We start from the raw sequence: 16,278 nt of genomic DNA, 5'->3' as shown, positions 1-16,278 counted from the left end.
CATGCACTGAAGGGAGCATGAGCTCAGTTCAGGGCCCTCCCCAGGTTTTTACATTTTGGAACCGAAATAAGGAACCGTTAAGAACCAGAACCGATAAGCAGAACCGGAACCAACAATGAGACTTTTTATAATAATCCTCATTAATACGGCAAATTATAGAACGGTTATAACAGTCAGGTACATTCAGAAACATACATCACTTTACTGTAATACATTCTTTACAAATCAGGAAAAGACAATATTACAATATCCCCAATACCCGATGATATCTGCCCTCATATCATAATATTTATCTACAAATTCACGACTAGGTAGTTGATATAATGCCAAGCTCTAGCTCCCAGTTAAGAGAGTACCATATGGTTATGAGCGCCGTTCTGTAGTTTCATCAATAATCCTCTACATTGCCAGCTTTCCCATAAACGTACTTAAAGCCTCCATCCCTGAGGTTTCACTGAGGTTTCACAGAACTTTATTTTGAACCCTGCTGGGTCTGGGAAACCAAATTGCTCATCCAAGAAATGTAATCCCCACTCCTGAGGAGATAAGGCGCTTCAAGCAGTACTACTTGTCAACTAGTAGATGTCCTCCTACCCGACACGAGGGTCTAAATGTCTCAATGGAAGTGTATAGGGAGGCCACCTCCAACCACTGCAGGTGTGCTAGACTGCTAGTTACATTGTGGTAACAGGCGCTACAGGGGTCTTCAACGTTTTCAGGCCAAGGACCCCTTAGTTGAGAGAGAGATGAAGCAGGGACCCCCACAATCTGTTCATAGATTCCATATAGTTTCATTGTTTGACAGCACGATCGTCAGTGTATTTTGGATTCATGTCAATTTGTGTTTTCAGATATTTAACCACTTGAACCGTCAATACTTAATAAACTTGACCTTTCACTCTGTACTTTGTCTGCTCTTTTTCCCCTCTACACCAAAGCTCTTTGCCGAAAATAGCCGATCTACAAGTTGAGCTTGTAGATCTGCTATTTTTGGCTAAAGTTCTCTGAATATGGATGCTAGGGTTCAAGTGGTTAATATAAAAAAGGAGAAAAAAAAAGTTTCTATCACTCAAAGATTTGGAGGACGCCCTGTAGTAACTCTGAGGACCCCCTAGGGGTCCCGGACCCCCTGTTGAAGACCTCTGGGTTAAATTAACGTTTTATTCTTTAAAATGTAATTATGGAACCCTAACCCTCCATGTTTCATGTAATTTTTTTACCGACATAAGATGGCCAAATATCACAGGTTCAGCCGCAGCAGAGACGGAGAGGGGAGGATTTGAGTTATGTTCCTTCCTAGTACGGTTTAAAGATGGAATCATAATGAATCTATTGTCTTTTATCTCTGCGTAATTTTCTTTCATGGAGTTGATTAAAGCGCAAGCTTGCCCAGCTCTACGTTGTGAGAGAAGTGTGATGCGGTGATGAAGGCAGCGTGCAGCGGAGCCTGGGTCGGCAGGTCACGGCTGTGGTATGTTCTCTCCAGGGCCGGAGAGAGGTGCGTCGCTGCCAAAACCCTCAGAGATCCGGTCTGCCGGACCCGGCCATCTGCACACAAGACCCAGCGGAGGAAGGAACGAGGGGAGGCGGGAGGGATGAGGAGGAGGAGGAGGAGGAGGACAAGAAGGAAGAAGGGAGGGGGGGGGGGCCCAAACAAACGTGTCCCACAACGCACTTTGGCAGGAAGCAATCCAGTGTGGGCTCCATTTCAGCACAGGAAACTTCCTGCGGTAAGGTTAGGGAGCGACGCCTTGTGCGCTTTGTCAACAGTCAGCAGCAAAAGCGGAGAGATGAGGAGCGAGGGGGCAGGAAAGGCAGGGGCGTCAATTGGGTATGGCAGGGGTATGCAGCTGCCATACCCTGGGTCCAGGGGGGGAAGATAAAAGTTAGTTCTAAATATAACTCCATGAATATCTCTTTGTCTATCTGTGCTGGTTGTTATGTTGTTAAATGTACAGTAAAATAACTACAAATGCAACATTTAACAAAATGGTCACTTTAACAAGGTATTATAATTATATTCTCCACACTTGTATTCTCCCCATCTTGACAAAATGGTATATTCCCAGGTTCCGCAGGTCAGCTGCACAGGTGCAATTCATTATTGTTAATTGTGGCACGTTTACTAACTTGCCAAGTTTAGCTGCACTTGAACAACCGTTCCAGGCTACCATATCCAGCCAAGAAACCGTAGAAACGGGGGGAAAAGTACAATGCACTTCTTAAAATAAATGTATCATGCCTGTTGCTAAAGTATGGCAACATGACTGGTGTCTTGCACGCGTGATGTTGCCATACCGTAGCTTTTTCTGAACCGACGCCACTGAGGAAAGGAATTGGGAGAGGAGAGAAAAAGCAGCATGGAGTCAAAGGATAGATGGCAGGGTCTAAAGTGTGCGTGAGGATGAGGAGGCGTGAAGGGAGGCAGGTAGAGGGAGTAAAAAGAAAATCAGATGCAAAATGCAGATGAACGGACAAATAGAAAAAGCGACAGAGAACGCTGGAGAGAAATTGATACTCATTCTGTATTCATGCTTTATCCATCATGCTGTTCATCAGTGCTACACAAGGCTTCCATGGGTCAGAGAGATGATACTGATCAAGAGTAGGTATTGACTACTTCAACACCAGCATCACAGCATAATCCACCATGTCATATAATAGTTGGTTATGAGTTGTGTGGTTTGAAATAAATTCATTTTTGAACACATTTACTAATAATAAAGGGCTATATTTGATAAAAGGCTGTATTTTTACTAAAGGTGACACATCTGCAATACCGCATGCATAAAAACAACTGCTGCTGATCTATCAACCTGTGAACTTGAGCTGTTATCTGTAGTAGTCAAGGTTGTGACTGAGCAGAGATTTATTGTGCCTGGCCTCATTAATATGCTTTCAAGCAGTGGCCATGTTGTGTCACAAAAATACGATAGGTGACTATTCAAAGTGACGTCTTTGCTGGATTGGACTGTCTTGAAAGTGTGCATCCTACAGTGATGTTTAATTTATACTTGAATGCATGGTGTGCCGCCAAGGAGAAGTAAGTGCAGTGACTTTGACAATGGCCGCTGAGTTGTTTGTGAGCAGGCATGCTAAGGAAAGAGAGAATATTCCATGGCAGAATTACTCTCTTTGAGATGCCAGAAAGTGATTAAAAATGCTCAATTGCCAAGTCATGTCATATTGTCGTTATTGAGGAAAAGATTACCTAGGCTAGAATGGATAAGAAAAATTGCATCCTTTTAGGATTTTTATGTTTTAGCTTACTTCCTCAGAATTTCCAGCTCATGAGAAGAAAATGTAACTTCCCTCTTCCTACTTTCCCCCTCTGATTCCATGTCTCCGAGTGCGGACCAAACCACACTGACCTAGATATGGATTCATATTAGCACCTCCGCTATTCTAATTGGCTAACAATTGGTAAATTGTTTCGCCTGACAGGGGCCAGCTGCACTCTTTAAATTTGAGCACACGGTTAAGATTTCGCTCGCTCCTTAAAGAGTAGTAGATACGCCCCTAAAGTGTGAGACTAGGTGGAAAATAGCAGACACGTTGTGAACTTGTAGATCGACTATTTCCGTTGCGGGACATTTCCATAGAATGAAGTGCAAATCAGGCTGTGGAGACACAGTCAGATTTCTCGTATTGAGGGGAACAGGAGAATAAGAGAGAATAGCACACCGATGAGCACCAAAGTACAGGAGAGCACCTCTCTGCATCCGATTAATCTAACCCATTAAGGACGGGAACCCCATTTTCTATCTATATTCAAGACGGGAATTGCTTTTAGGGTTCTTGTTGCTCTGTACAGTATATAGCTGTGGTTTCCAAACCTTTTAGCCTGTGACCCAAAAGCGAAATAAGCAAAAATGCACAGGATTTATTTATAGAGAAACCTAACGTTTCGACCTGGCAAGGCCTTGTGTCAACCAATCATCAAGGATGATGATACACGAAAGAAGAAGAAGAAGGCCTTCTTCACGGGAATGAAAAAAGCGAAATATATTTTTTCCCCGGGACCCAAACGGCAACGCAACGCGTTGAGCTTGTAGATCGTCGGCTATTTTCACGACTTCTTCTTAGACATTTGTTTTCTAATTTATGTAATTTCTTAAGATTTTTCATTATTTATTAATTAAGTTACAAAAAAAACATTGCATTTGGGTACCGCCACGGTGTTTGGGAACCAGTGGTATATAGCAAGATCTTTTTTTTTTATAATTAAAGTTTTTCATATAGCCTAGGTCAGGATTTAGAAGGCGTTTTTAGAATATGGTATGCATCATTTTGTAGAGCAATTTTCTACCTCCACAACCAACACTCCACTTCCCATCCTTTTGTGAGGGAATGTGTAGCTGTGTTGTTGCAGGGTAGAAAAGAGAAGAAAATCAATGTTAGCTTCCATTGTCATACATCCATGTTTTTGTTGGAGTGTATCTCAAGGTTGTCTCTCTCTCTCTCTGTGTGTGTGTGTGTGTGTGTGTGTGTGTGTGTGTGTGTGTGTGTGTGTGTGTGTGTGTGTGTGTGTGTGTGTGTGTGTGTTGGGCTGGGGGCTACACTGAATGAAACCCTCAAGCATAGCTGCTGGATCCCAGGCCCTTGACTAAACCATGGACTCCTAATCCTCTCTGATGACACATAATTTTCACTCTGTGGATTCTCAGGCACCCACTCCATCTAGCTTGCTCTCTCTCATATGGTACATGCTCACTCAAACAGACACACACACATACATACCCCCCCCCAACACACGCGCACACACACACACACACACACACACACACACACACACACACACACACACACACACACACACACACACACACACACACACACACACACACACACACACACACACACACACACACACACACACACACACACACACACACACAAGGTGCACAATGTTGCCAAGGCAACTCCTAGACCTGAGCGCTTGGGATGAATGGAGGAAAGCAGAAGATGAGATCACTGGTATATCTTGTTTCTCTTTTCGCTGTACAGAAGCCCCCCCCCCCCCCCCCCCCCCTCCCCCTCCCCTCCCTCCCTCCCTCTCCCCTCGAACATCAAGGTTTGTTCTTCTGATATGGTCCTCACCTACAGCACTGCAGGTAAGGTGGCAGGCAAGCCTAGTCCATCAGCGCATCCACACAGTGTCAGTAGAACCAAGTTTTGTTTTATATTGAATGTAAACTTAAAATTCTGTTGTATGAATGGCTCTCTTAAATGCTTCTCGGTCAATTAAAAAAACTAAATTGTAATCAAACCTGTATTCAAATGTTTGTATTAAAAACATTCCACCCATCAAATAAATTAAAAATTTAAGCAAAACCTTACGACTGCTGGCCTGTGGTTTCAATGTTTTATCTGTGCCAATTCCAGGTGCAAAGCCAACAAAAGAAAGAAAGGGTGGTTGCCAGCATCAGTGTTATTGGGACTTTGCTCTCAAGGCTCCTTAGTCATTCAGCTCCTCAGTAAATGTTTGCCTTTTCTCTTCAAGCAGAAGTAGGCGGATATTGGTGCAGCTTTCTCATAAGAGAAAGGCTTTTCTTTCTCTAGACCAAGCAGGAGAAGAAAGGAGAGGTGAAGGAGTAGAGGGAGTTAGTTGGAGGACTGGCCCTGATCTGACGTGGTTATGACAGCTACACATTTCATTGGCTAGTGCTCTGTTTATCTCCTCTGCGTAGGGGTGGGCGATATGGAAAAGTACAATATCACGATATTTTCCCAAGCTGTATCACGATACACGATTTTATCACGATTCTTTTTTCCAGTTGTTTTTTATGGATATTTTTCAAGTTACTTGACAAAAACTAGACTCTCTGGGTTCCTTTTGGGAGGTCTATAATTGAACTTTACAAGTATGTAACTCTGACAGTATACAAATGAAACCAAATGGACCCTTACAGGTCCATTTGGTTTCATTTTCAGTATACTGTCAGAGTTAAGTGGAGACCTTGACATTTTAAAGTTTGAGAAATACTGATTTAGACCAAAATGCAGTTTTAAATTGAATTCTGCAATGAATCTCTGTATTAACGATTAAACAGGATTTTTTACAAGGCTCCGTCAATTGTATCACGATATATACGATACCTCTGAAAAGGCATATCGTGGAGACATTGTATCGTCTCAACGATAATTATCACCATATCGCCCAGCCCTACCTCTGCGTTACTGTCACTCATTCCCTCCTCCTTTCCACCTCTGTGCATTTGCCCCCAGGTGGGCGCAGCAGGGCAGAAATCGAAGAAGAATTCAGTGGAAACCCCCCCGTCCATCATGGTCGATGCATTCATCAGCTAAACTTCCTCCACAGGCACGCACGTGCCTGTTCAAGTTCTGCAGAACTGGACTTCATCCAGTCAAAACAAACATAAAAAGATCATCAATCAAAGGAATCTTTTACGGGGCCAGGAAGTAGCACGACCTGTTTTTTGATTGCGTGTTGTTTTACAGTAGGGAGCAAGCTGACTCTTGTAGGTTAGTTCCTGAATTCAGTGTCAACTAGTACTTTTTCCTTTTTTTTAAATACAGGAGCTTCACAGAGATGTGTTCACTAGATACAAATAGATACAAATATTCCTGAAATGTAACACGGCACAGTATTGAAATGTACTGTACAAGTGTGGCTCGTTTACAACACAAAGCGAGATAAGGTTATCTCCTTCCAACAGTTCAAACTCATGTTACGATTCGGTATCGACTCGAGCAGTTTTTTTCGATAGTACAGCCCCGAGCAGCTCGTTCTGTACTATTATCAAATGCATTCAAGAGGATGAAAATTATAAACCTTGCCGCCGGCCAACGTCTTTGTTGAGCTAAATTTGGAGTTACTCTGATTCACCCCCATTAAGGCACGATGCACAGGGGGTGTCAAATGAAAATAATGTTAAGTTGGTGAGTAAAACCCCAATTTACGATGACATGTGGAGTGCGTTGTGAACAGGAAGAGGGGGGAGGTCGCTCTCAGTTTGGTCGTTGGCTGAACAGTTTCCCTTTCAGAGGAGAAAAAGAGAGAGGGAGTCGAGAAAAAAAACTAACAAAAAAAAAAAAACAACAACAACATTTATTCAGGAAGCGCCGGCTGCCCACTCAGGAAATTCCTGAGGACAAGAGCTGTGCTTCCAGGGGCAGGAAATTTCCCCTCAGAAAGACTCAACGTGCAAATGCTCACTCTCTCTCACACACGCACGCACACACACACTCTCTACCTCTGGAATATGAGGTTATACATGCTGTTAACGCTTATGTTGCAATGATTTTTTCTCTTCAATGTCTCGCGTTGCCATGGTTACCATAGACTTCCATGTAATTGTGCAATTGTGTAAAAAGTGCACGCCCATGCCTAGATGATGCACCACGTGTGTAGATGCTGTTCACAGCTTTCAAACAAAAAAATCCGCTTGGAAATCCGTTCAGGCATTCATGATTTATGGGCCATTATGTTTTCTTCAGATGTAAACAAACATGGCTGCCATGTTTGAAAGAATGGGTTGGTATGGGGGTTAAACATGCAATTTCGCGAAACGGCCCAAACTCGGGAAACTCGGGGTTGGCACAGCGTTGGTATCAATACAAACTCGGGAAACTCGGGGTTGGCACCAGATGTGTTAAGACAGAGTAAAGGATGCTCGTGGGGAAATGCTGCCATATCATGCATATATATATATATATATATATATATATATATATATTATACATTGTTGCTGACGAGAAGAAACCTCTTATCTCCATATTCTAACTTTTTGTGTTTTTTCGTAAATTAATGGCCTACTTGATCACTCTACACTGTCTACTCTACAGCATCACACAAGCATAAAAAAGTGGCAGATCTGCATGCTCGAAGCGCAACACGCTCTGCTACTTTTGATATTTTTGAATTTTAAATCGTGACATTTTACAGAGAGAGACGATATACTGTACATACGTATACTATATCGTCACCGGGTGGGAACCTGTCTGTTACAAATCTTTCAAGATGTAAAAAAATATATATATATATATATATATATATACAGTATATAGTGAAAATATAGTATATATACAGTATATAGTGAAAATAGATGATCTACAAGTTCACAACATGTTGCACTTGCTCCGGAACATGTAGAACAGCTATTTTCACTACTTTTGCATGACAATAGGGCATTCATTTAGGAAGAAACTAAAAAGATGCCATAATGAAAAATAATACAAGGTTTCTGCCCAACACGGACGGATGAAAACACACAAGCTACAATAACTCTGGCACGATTTACACAAAGGCATAGGACTCTCACTCTCGTCCACCCACTCCTACAAGCATGCACAGTACAAACCCAGCTGTGAGCAGCCACACACAATGACTGCACACATGGAGTCGCACCGCGCGCACGCACGCACGCACGCACGCACACACACAGTTTCCATGGACAGGCTTTTTATTTTATTTTATTAATCATCCAGTGAGACATGTCTTGACTTGTAGCCACTGCTATTCATATCTAGAGTATAGCCCAAGTATTAGACCCAAAAAATGACTAAATTAGACCACATGATTTGTGTAGGACTTCAGCTTATTTGTCAACAGCCTTTGCATGTACAGTATTTGCATTTACCTGTATATCCTCAATTGCATAATTTCCCTTGTGGGAGGGTAAACATTAGGCCAGTTTAACTAAAGTGTAAACATGGACTGTGATTTTAACTCTCAAGTGTTAAGCGTAAAAACAGTAGTCAAATTAACACTGTACAGAACAATTTTGCCATTTACAGTAGGTTGACCAATTTGGGGTATTGGCAACCTATATGTAGTACATACTGTATATTGAATGTTCAATCAAATTAATGGCACGTCCCATGCATCTGTCCTATATCTCTGACGCGTGATTGGAAATCACACCTGAGTTCTGGGCAAACCCCGACCATGGAAGCTTTTGATTGGCTGAACTGGCGCTAGGGAGCGCTCCTTTTTGTTCGCTTGGACCGCACGGAGGTGCGATCACTTAAACCTAACCCTAACTCTAACCCTAACCCTAACCCTAACCCTAACCTTAACCTCAGTAAAACTATGCCTAACCCTAACCCTAACCTTAACCTCAGTAAAACTATGCCTAACCCTAACCCTAACCTTAACCTCAGTGAAACTAACGCTCTGAGTAACTAACCTGCCGACGGATGTGTAAACAGCACGAGCACTACAGGACAGGACTGTCTGAGTGTCAGTAAAGCCATTCCATACCACTCTTACCACACTGATCTCACTGGTAGGATTCATGACTTGTCCCTGTCACTCACCGTGAGCCACAGCACAACTAAAAGAAGACACAGTTCTTTTGACTCTCAGAGAGATAGTTTGTCGGGACATCAGATATTCCTTGGGACAAATTATGAGATTTTACGCCACTGAAATGCTGAGCTCTCCTTGTTGAGCAGAGGTAGCAGAGAGGGTTAAAACTGAGCAAATAAGCATTCTTTAAGAGTGAGGAGCAGGCTGCAACACCCCCCCACCCCATACACACACACACACACACACACACACACACACACACACACACACACACACACACACACACACACACACACCCACACCCTACCGCACCCCCGATCTAATCCACTTCCTCCTCAGGAAATGGAGAAGGCGGATTTCTGCCCACACTGCAATTTCCTCCCTCTCTCTTTTTCTTTCTTTTTTCTCCCTCTCTCTCTCTCTTCCTTCCCTTCCCCCAGGACAAAATTCTCTTTGAATGTGGGGTTAATGGATGGCTTGTCTCTCAATACACAAGCCAATGCATTTATACAGAAGGTGTTTTTGAGTTGTGTGCAAAAGGGGAGAGGCATGTTACAATCTGTCTGAGGGAAGAGAAAATGGTGTTTTGATCACCATTTTCAATATCAGCAATTAACTGCTTTGTGAATCACTGGGCACGTCATATAATGATGGCCAAAGAGTCCATCTCTGATACGAAATAATGAATGTGAATAAGGAATAAGAGTTCAAGAGGTGAGCTAACCCTGTCAGACAACTTGGCAGGAAAACGAACGCGGACCTGTTGAGCTCTCTTCCTTTTTCTCTGACAATGCAAAAGGGGAAGTGGGTTAGGGGGAATTTCCTGTATTCTTTCCCCTCCTTCATACATCCACGTGCGCAGCCCTACAGTGCACTGAGCCCTTACACACATCCAGCGTATGGCTGTCATTTAAAACAAGTGTCAAGAAGCGCTGAACTCGCTGCACGTTAAACACTGGTTAAATATTGATGGTTTCTTTGTTGGAGGAGCCCTGGCCGGGTACTCTTCAAACAACAGGTCTGGGTCTTTGGCAGGAGTCCAGCCCCGCCTGTTCTCCCATTGGCTACAATAAAACGGCAATGACCAGTTCAGACCTGAAGCCAGGCCCCACCTGTCAGCACGCCGTCACCGTGTTGCCTCATTTCCTTGACCCTTCCTTCCTTCCTTCCTCTCTTGGCATCTATCTAGCTTCCAGTCCATTCTTCACTCTGTAAAGACTGGAGCAGTGACACAAACAAAAGTGGACTGGAAAGAACAAAGTGCAGGTGTTCTGGCGTATGTTGAAATGAAAAGGACAGGAGATATCTTGTCCTCTTTATAGCCCTGTTGTCTCTGTTCTATCGCTATTCGTGTTTAAACAGCACGTGCACTCTGTGTTTTTGTAACTGTGCTCTTAACATGCCCTAAATGAAGTATAAATCAGGCTATGACAGATTTTGTCTTGATTGATCTGCAACACTTTATTAATTTGTTTCACAAATGGCTATCCAATGCAGCAGGTCTATCAGTTCTGGTCCAGTGTATACAATAGTCTAAAGGTCTTTGACCCTGTGTCCACTTCAACACCTCACAGGCAAACGGTGATGCATGACAAGGCTCGCACGTGTTAGTAGTACGGTTAAAAAGTGTCCCATCTGTGTTGTCCATGCTGCCGTGATTTGAGCTCGCTTATTTTTCAAACATCTCTTTGAAAGGTGGAATAAAACGGGTTTGTGGTGTGGTGGATTTAGAAAGAATGCTACAAAAATAATCTGTACTCTCCTACTGTATGTGAATGGGAGGTCACTGTGTGTGTGTGTGTGTGTGTGTGTGTGTGTGTGTGTGTGTGTGTGTGTGTGTGTGTGTGTGTGTGTGTGTGTGTGTGTGTGTGAGCAGGGGCGTCACAAGGGGTAGGAAAGTGGGACTGAGTTACTGGGGCCCAAGGTGGAGGGGCCCTAATAACTTTATCTATTGAAAAATAGCAGATATACAAGCTCACAGCGCGGCACCGAGTGCCGCGCTGCGAGCTTGTAGATCTGCTATTTTTGAAAAGTTGTGAAAATCTTTGAATATTATGTATTTTTTAAGCGAACATTTCTAACTCAAATTCTGCTTCTGGGGGTCCCTGGAACTAAATATTATGAGATCGGGGTCCGTGGCCAAATACATATCATCTTGGGGGTCCTTGACATAGGTTTCTTGCACGAATTTTCACGTTTTTTCAAAAATAGCAGATGTACAAGCTCGCAGCGCGGCACTCGGTGCCGTGCTGTGAGCTTGTATATCTGCTATTTTTCAATAGTTAACATTCATGGGGGGCCCGCAGTGAATCCTTGTACACACACAGGGCCCAGAATTTGGTGTGACGCCCCTGTGTGTGTGTGTGTGTGTGTGTGTGTGTGTGTGTGTGTGTGTGTGTGCGTGTGTGTGTGTGTGTGTGTGTGTGTGTGTGTGTGTGTGTGTGTGTGTGTTACTCACGCAGGTGTGCGGCCAGCCTGGCAGGCTCGTCCTCCATTCGGCTGGCTGGCCTCGCCGCGGGAGCATGGACGGGGGAGGAAGTGGAGTTTGGCAGGGGGCTTGCGGAAGGACTGAAAGAGCTCCTCTCCTGCTATGAATAGACACACAGAGACACAAAGCATGCCTCACAAACCTCCACAACTCACCAGGCCTCAACCCAAACAGGCCAGTGTCTCCTCCTCGGTCGGGAAAATGCACACTGCTATAACCTTGATTTCATCACGCCGAAGTAAAATAAATGGGGGCGTACATTCCATAAATCTGGCAACGGCTAAAACAGCTTGTTTTGCATGTGTCAGTGTGCACACTGCACGACATTTGTGTTCTAGGGGGTTCAGATTCAATTTTCTGCCTATACATTACAAGCTCTAAGGTGGTAAGAGTCAAGACATGTATAGACTAGGTTCCTGGCACTAGTGAACCAAGTGCCAGGAACTCCCTGTGGAAATTAAAACAATGTTATTCTAATTGTCTATTATCTTTTACAGTGACATTTTTCCTGCCCCTTTGACTGCAAGCCATTACACTCAAACTCAATTGCCCAACAAAAGGCAGTGGCCTTGTCATATTTATGAGCTTTTAGTTTTGAGTCATGTTCATGGAAACAGGCTAAAGTGCATTTAGGAAGACATGGGGGGAGGGGAGGGGGGGGAGGGGGGTGCAATATTCGTATTGACCCCAGACTTATCCTTTGAAATGGAAAGTGATCTAGACTCACACTCACAACAGGCAGTTTGAAAACAACACGGCACATCATGAGTATGGAAACCTCCCACTAAACCACTGAAGACATGGGTATATATATATATATATATATATATATATATATATATATATATATATATATATATATATATATATATATATATATATATACACACACACACACACACACACACACACACACACACACACACACCCCTACCTACAGTCGTTACTCAATATGCAATCGTTCATATAAATCTTGACCTTTCGTTATAAACTAGTAAGTAATAATGTAGTAGTAAGAGAACTAGGTAGCACTGCAGTCACTATTTATTTCAAATGCACAATACCTAAAACATGATAATAACATGATAATAAGCATGACTTTGACCAATGCATGGGATATGAGACAGTTTTCTTGAGCTCAAGTGAGAGAGCTGACGAATATGAAGTGTCTTCAACATTAGATTTAGCGCTGCAACAACAACACAGTAACAACACAGTATCACAGCCCGAGTGACGAACCTCCTTCAGCAACAGATGACTGACTATCAGTCGCACATTCGCTCTATCAACACAACAGCAGCAACAGTGTACCTGGTCGCGGTCTCGGGCAAAACAAACAACACATCTATTTTCTAGGATCAGAAAAAATGCTACCTTTGTTGAAATCGAAGAGGATTCGGACATGTCTCCCCTTGAAGTTCTTCCACTTTGCTTTTCCCCTTTTTCCTCTCAGTGAAATAAACCACCCACACCCGTCACCGACTTTGGGAACGGGGGCTACACCAGCTTCGCGTAATCTGGAAGTTGAGTTATTTGTTCAACGGATCGATATCGGCGATCATGTTCAGTTCATCATTGGAAGTGAAACTTCTTTGTTTCCCCGTACGATGAGCGCCAGACTACATCTCGGCACCGCGCTGGTTAATCCCTTCCTGGAAGACAGCGAACGACGGACATCTCTCCGTGCTCATTGATTTGGATGTGTAAACGGCGAAATGACGTGAATTCCCAGCATCGAGCCCTGCCCCCTTAAAGGGAAACCCAAAGCAGGAAATTGCTGATCAAGTTGCAAACCAAAATGGTACAATAGCGCTTGATGCGACAATAGAAGTAAATGCAGGAGTTAGTTAGAGCGCTGGTTCACAAACACTGGTTCGGGACCCATTTGTGGGTCACACACCACGGAGCAATTTTTATTTGTCATGACTCAATACAAATTTATTTTCCTACATTTTTTAAAACATATAGGCCTATATCAAAAGATTTTGTTATATATTTAAAAAATGGTAGCCTAGTAGACATTATAAAACAAACAAAAAAATCTAAAAAAATTCATTAAAAAAATCTGCAATTTTCAATAGTTTGGGTCCCGGGCAAACTTCTCTCATTTCGGCTTTGGGTCTTTCTTGAGTTAAAAAGTTTCGTAACTACTGAGTTAGATAATTAACCTCATTAGACCTGCTACTACTGAGATGAGTTTAAAGAGAAGGATCTCCTTGGAAATAAGCCTCAAGAGGCTATAGACTTACCTGAGTTTCCTTTTAGTTGACCTTTAGTTGTACCAGTGAACTGTACTGAAACTGTACCTATATGCAAACTTCTAATAAATACTTCAATCAATCAATCAATCAATCAAACAAACAATCAAACAACACTAATATTATGATCTAATAATAGTAATACACCACATTTAATATATCGGCCTAGCCGTACTGTACATCATTCCCTGTTATTTTAAAAGTGAAACTTTCATAATAGGCCTATTCTATTGCACATAGTGAAATATTTCAATCCTATTTTTGTTTTAATCTAGATGATTATGCCATACAAAAAAATACATCTAAAATACAGTAACTTAAAATATTAGTCCAATCAAAAAATAATTTGTAGAAATGCCTGAAAAGTATGTTCATTAATATGCACTCACTCAATGCAATGTGCTATGGAGGCCACCCTGTGGCACTGTTGAGGTTTTATGGAAGCCCAAGGTTGCTTGATTTATTTTGATTTTTATCTTTATTTATATTGAACAATTAAAACATAGTACAGAAAACCTCATCAGCACAATAAGCAGAACCATTTTTGTTCAAAAAGGGGCAGAGAGAAGCAAAAGCTTATTTTGTCCGGTCCCCTTCTAAGTTCTTACCTTCTTACCATATAACAATATTGTAAAACAATATAACAAAACAATTATCCCAATTTCCTGTCAATCTGTCCTATCAATAAAGGCTCTTCTTAAAAAAGAGTAAAAAGAATGAATATAAATGTATATACACAATATATGTGCGTGTGCGTGCGTGCGTGCGTGCGTGCGCGTGCGTGGGTGCGTGCGTGCGTGCGTGTGTGATGGAGGAGCAGATGAGCTATACACTGTTCTTATGGGGGCTCTATCAGTGATTTGGCCACTTGCCTTTAAGGATCAAGTCAGGGAACAACTGTCAACCAGGACCAGGTGGATAGGTGAAAAGCAGAACATAGGAGTTTATGCCTATCCAGAACCAGTTGGTGCCACAAGTCTTTGTTCAAGGGCTCCGTCCTGATTGTCTTAGAAATATCTATATATAGATATATCTGCTTGCCCAGCCCAAGGACATTCCACAATGCCATACGAAAAGTTGAACGGGTCGAGCCCATAATACAGGCCTTATCTGTTCGAGCCCATGGAAGCAGAGTGGGTGACAAGGAAGGAAGAGACAGAGCAGTCTATGGTGTCCTATCGCCAGCCACGAAAGGCACCAAAAGAGGCATCAGAGGCCGGACCAACATCCCCAGTCTGGTTACTATACCAATGTGGGAAACCAGGTCATATCGCAGACACATGTATAGTATCGCCAAAATAAAAGTCTGGGTTTCCGAGGCTACATGTATAGTAACTGTCTGTCTCCCTAAGCCCTCCATCTTTATCGCAGTTAAACTCCAGAGGACTGACACAGGTACAGTGAGATATAATGTTTGTGACTGTAAGGTTAGGGTTAAGGTTAGGTTTAGGCATAGTTTTTATGAGGTTAGGGTTAGGTCTAGCCTGTGAGAAATACCAAAGAAAGAGGGAATCCCATAAATTGACTTCAAGGTGAACAACACCAAGTGTTGGGTCCTTATTGACATGGTCGGGATGACTCGGGAGCCTCCCACTCCCTGGTCCACTATAAGGAACCCTGACTGATGGTCAGTCACAGCGTCCAGTCTCCACTATGGCCCATCCTTTTTCACCCACAGTGATTGCCTTTTTGCAAAAAAAGTACACAACAATGGAACAGAAGATGCAGGAGATGGTGCATGCAGCAATCATTTTACCCCCAGCCCTTGGACCGCCCTAGAAGTAATCCTTGTCTGGAAGAAAGACAATATTGGAGATTCTGTCTGGATTGCCAGCAGTTGAACACAGTGACGCACAAGGGCTCATATCCACACAACCACGCATCAATGACCACTGCTCCCACTCCAAAAGCCTGGGAGAGAGAGAGAGTGGTGCAAATAATGAATAAATGAATGAATGTGTTTTGCAATGTTTTCCAATAACAAACAAATTATTATTGTTTCCTCCTCGTTGTCATCAGCACCCACACCCTAGGTGAGGTTGGCAAAAGGGCCTTTCTGTGTGGAGTTTGCATGTTTTCCCAAATTTCCCCGCATCTCCTAGTGTAGATACCTCACAAAAACATGCAGTAATCCTGGTTTCTATACTGCCTCCCCTTGGCTAGCTGGGGCTCCCCAGGTGTGGCAGAGGGAGAGCAGAAACCATGATTACAGATTAGGCAATTGGCTTTGGGTGGAAAAAATGGGTTACAAAATTGTG

General features: G+C 42.9%; 1 protein-coding gene across 3 annotated transcripts in view; it reads right to left on the bottom strand.

Moving 5' to 3' along the window:
• Positions 1–13,453, bottom strand: part of etv6 (ETS variant transcription factor 6) — a 37,249-nt gene extending 23,796 nt beyond the window's left edge. The window contains exons 1-2 of one of the 3 annotated variants that reach the window (XM_080754498.1): positions 13,137–13,453; positions 11,733–11,862 (exon numbers count right to left, since the gene is read on the bottom strand). In XM_080754498.1, coding sequence (XP_080610624.1) covers positions 11,733–11,862; positions 13,137–13,166 — 160 coding nt within the window. In that variant the 5' untranslated portion in view covers positions 13,167–13,453. The remainder of the gene's footprint in view (positions 1–11,732; positions 11,863–13,136) is intronic. The other 2 variants (XM_080754499.1, XM_080754500.1) reach the window with 2 other exon arrangements.
• Between the last annotated feature and the right edge of the window lie 2,825 nt (positions 13,454–16,278).

Source organism: Nannobrachium achirus (assembly GCF_963921795.1).
Source record: "Nannobrachium achirus genome assembly, chromosome: 23".
Classification (NCBI taxonomy): domain Eukaryota; kingdom Metazoa; phylum Chordata; class Actinopteri; order Myctophiformes; family Myctophidae; genus Nannobrachium; species Nannobrachium achirus.
Note: the sequence above shows the minus strand (reverse complement) of the source record. Positions and strands in the feature narration are given on the sequence as shown.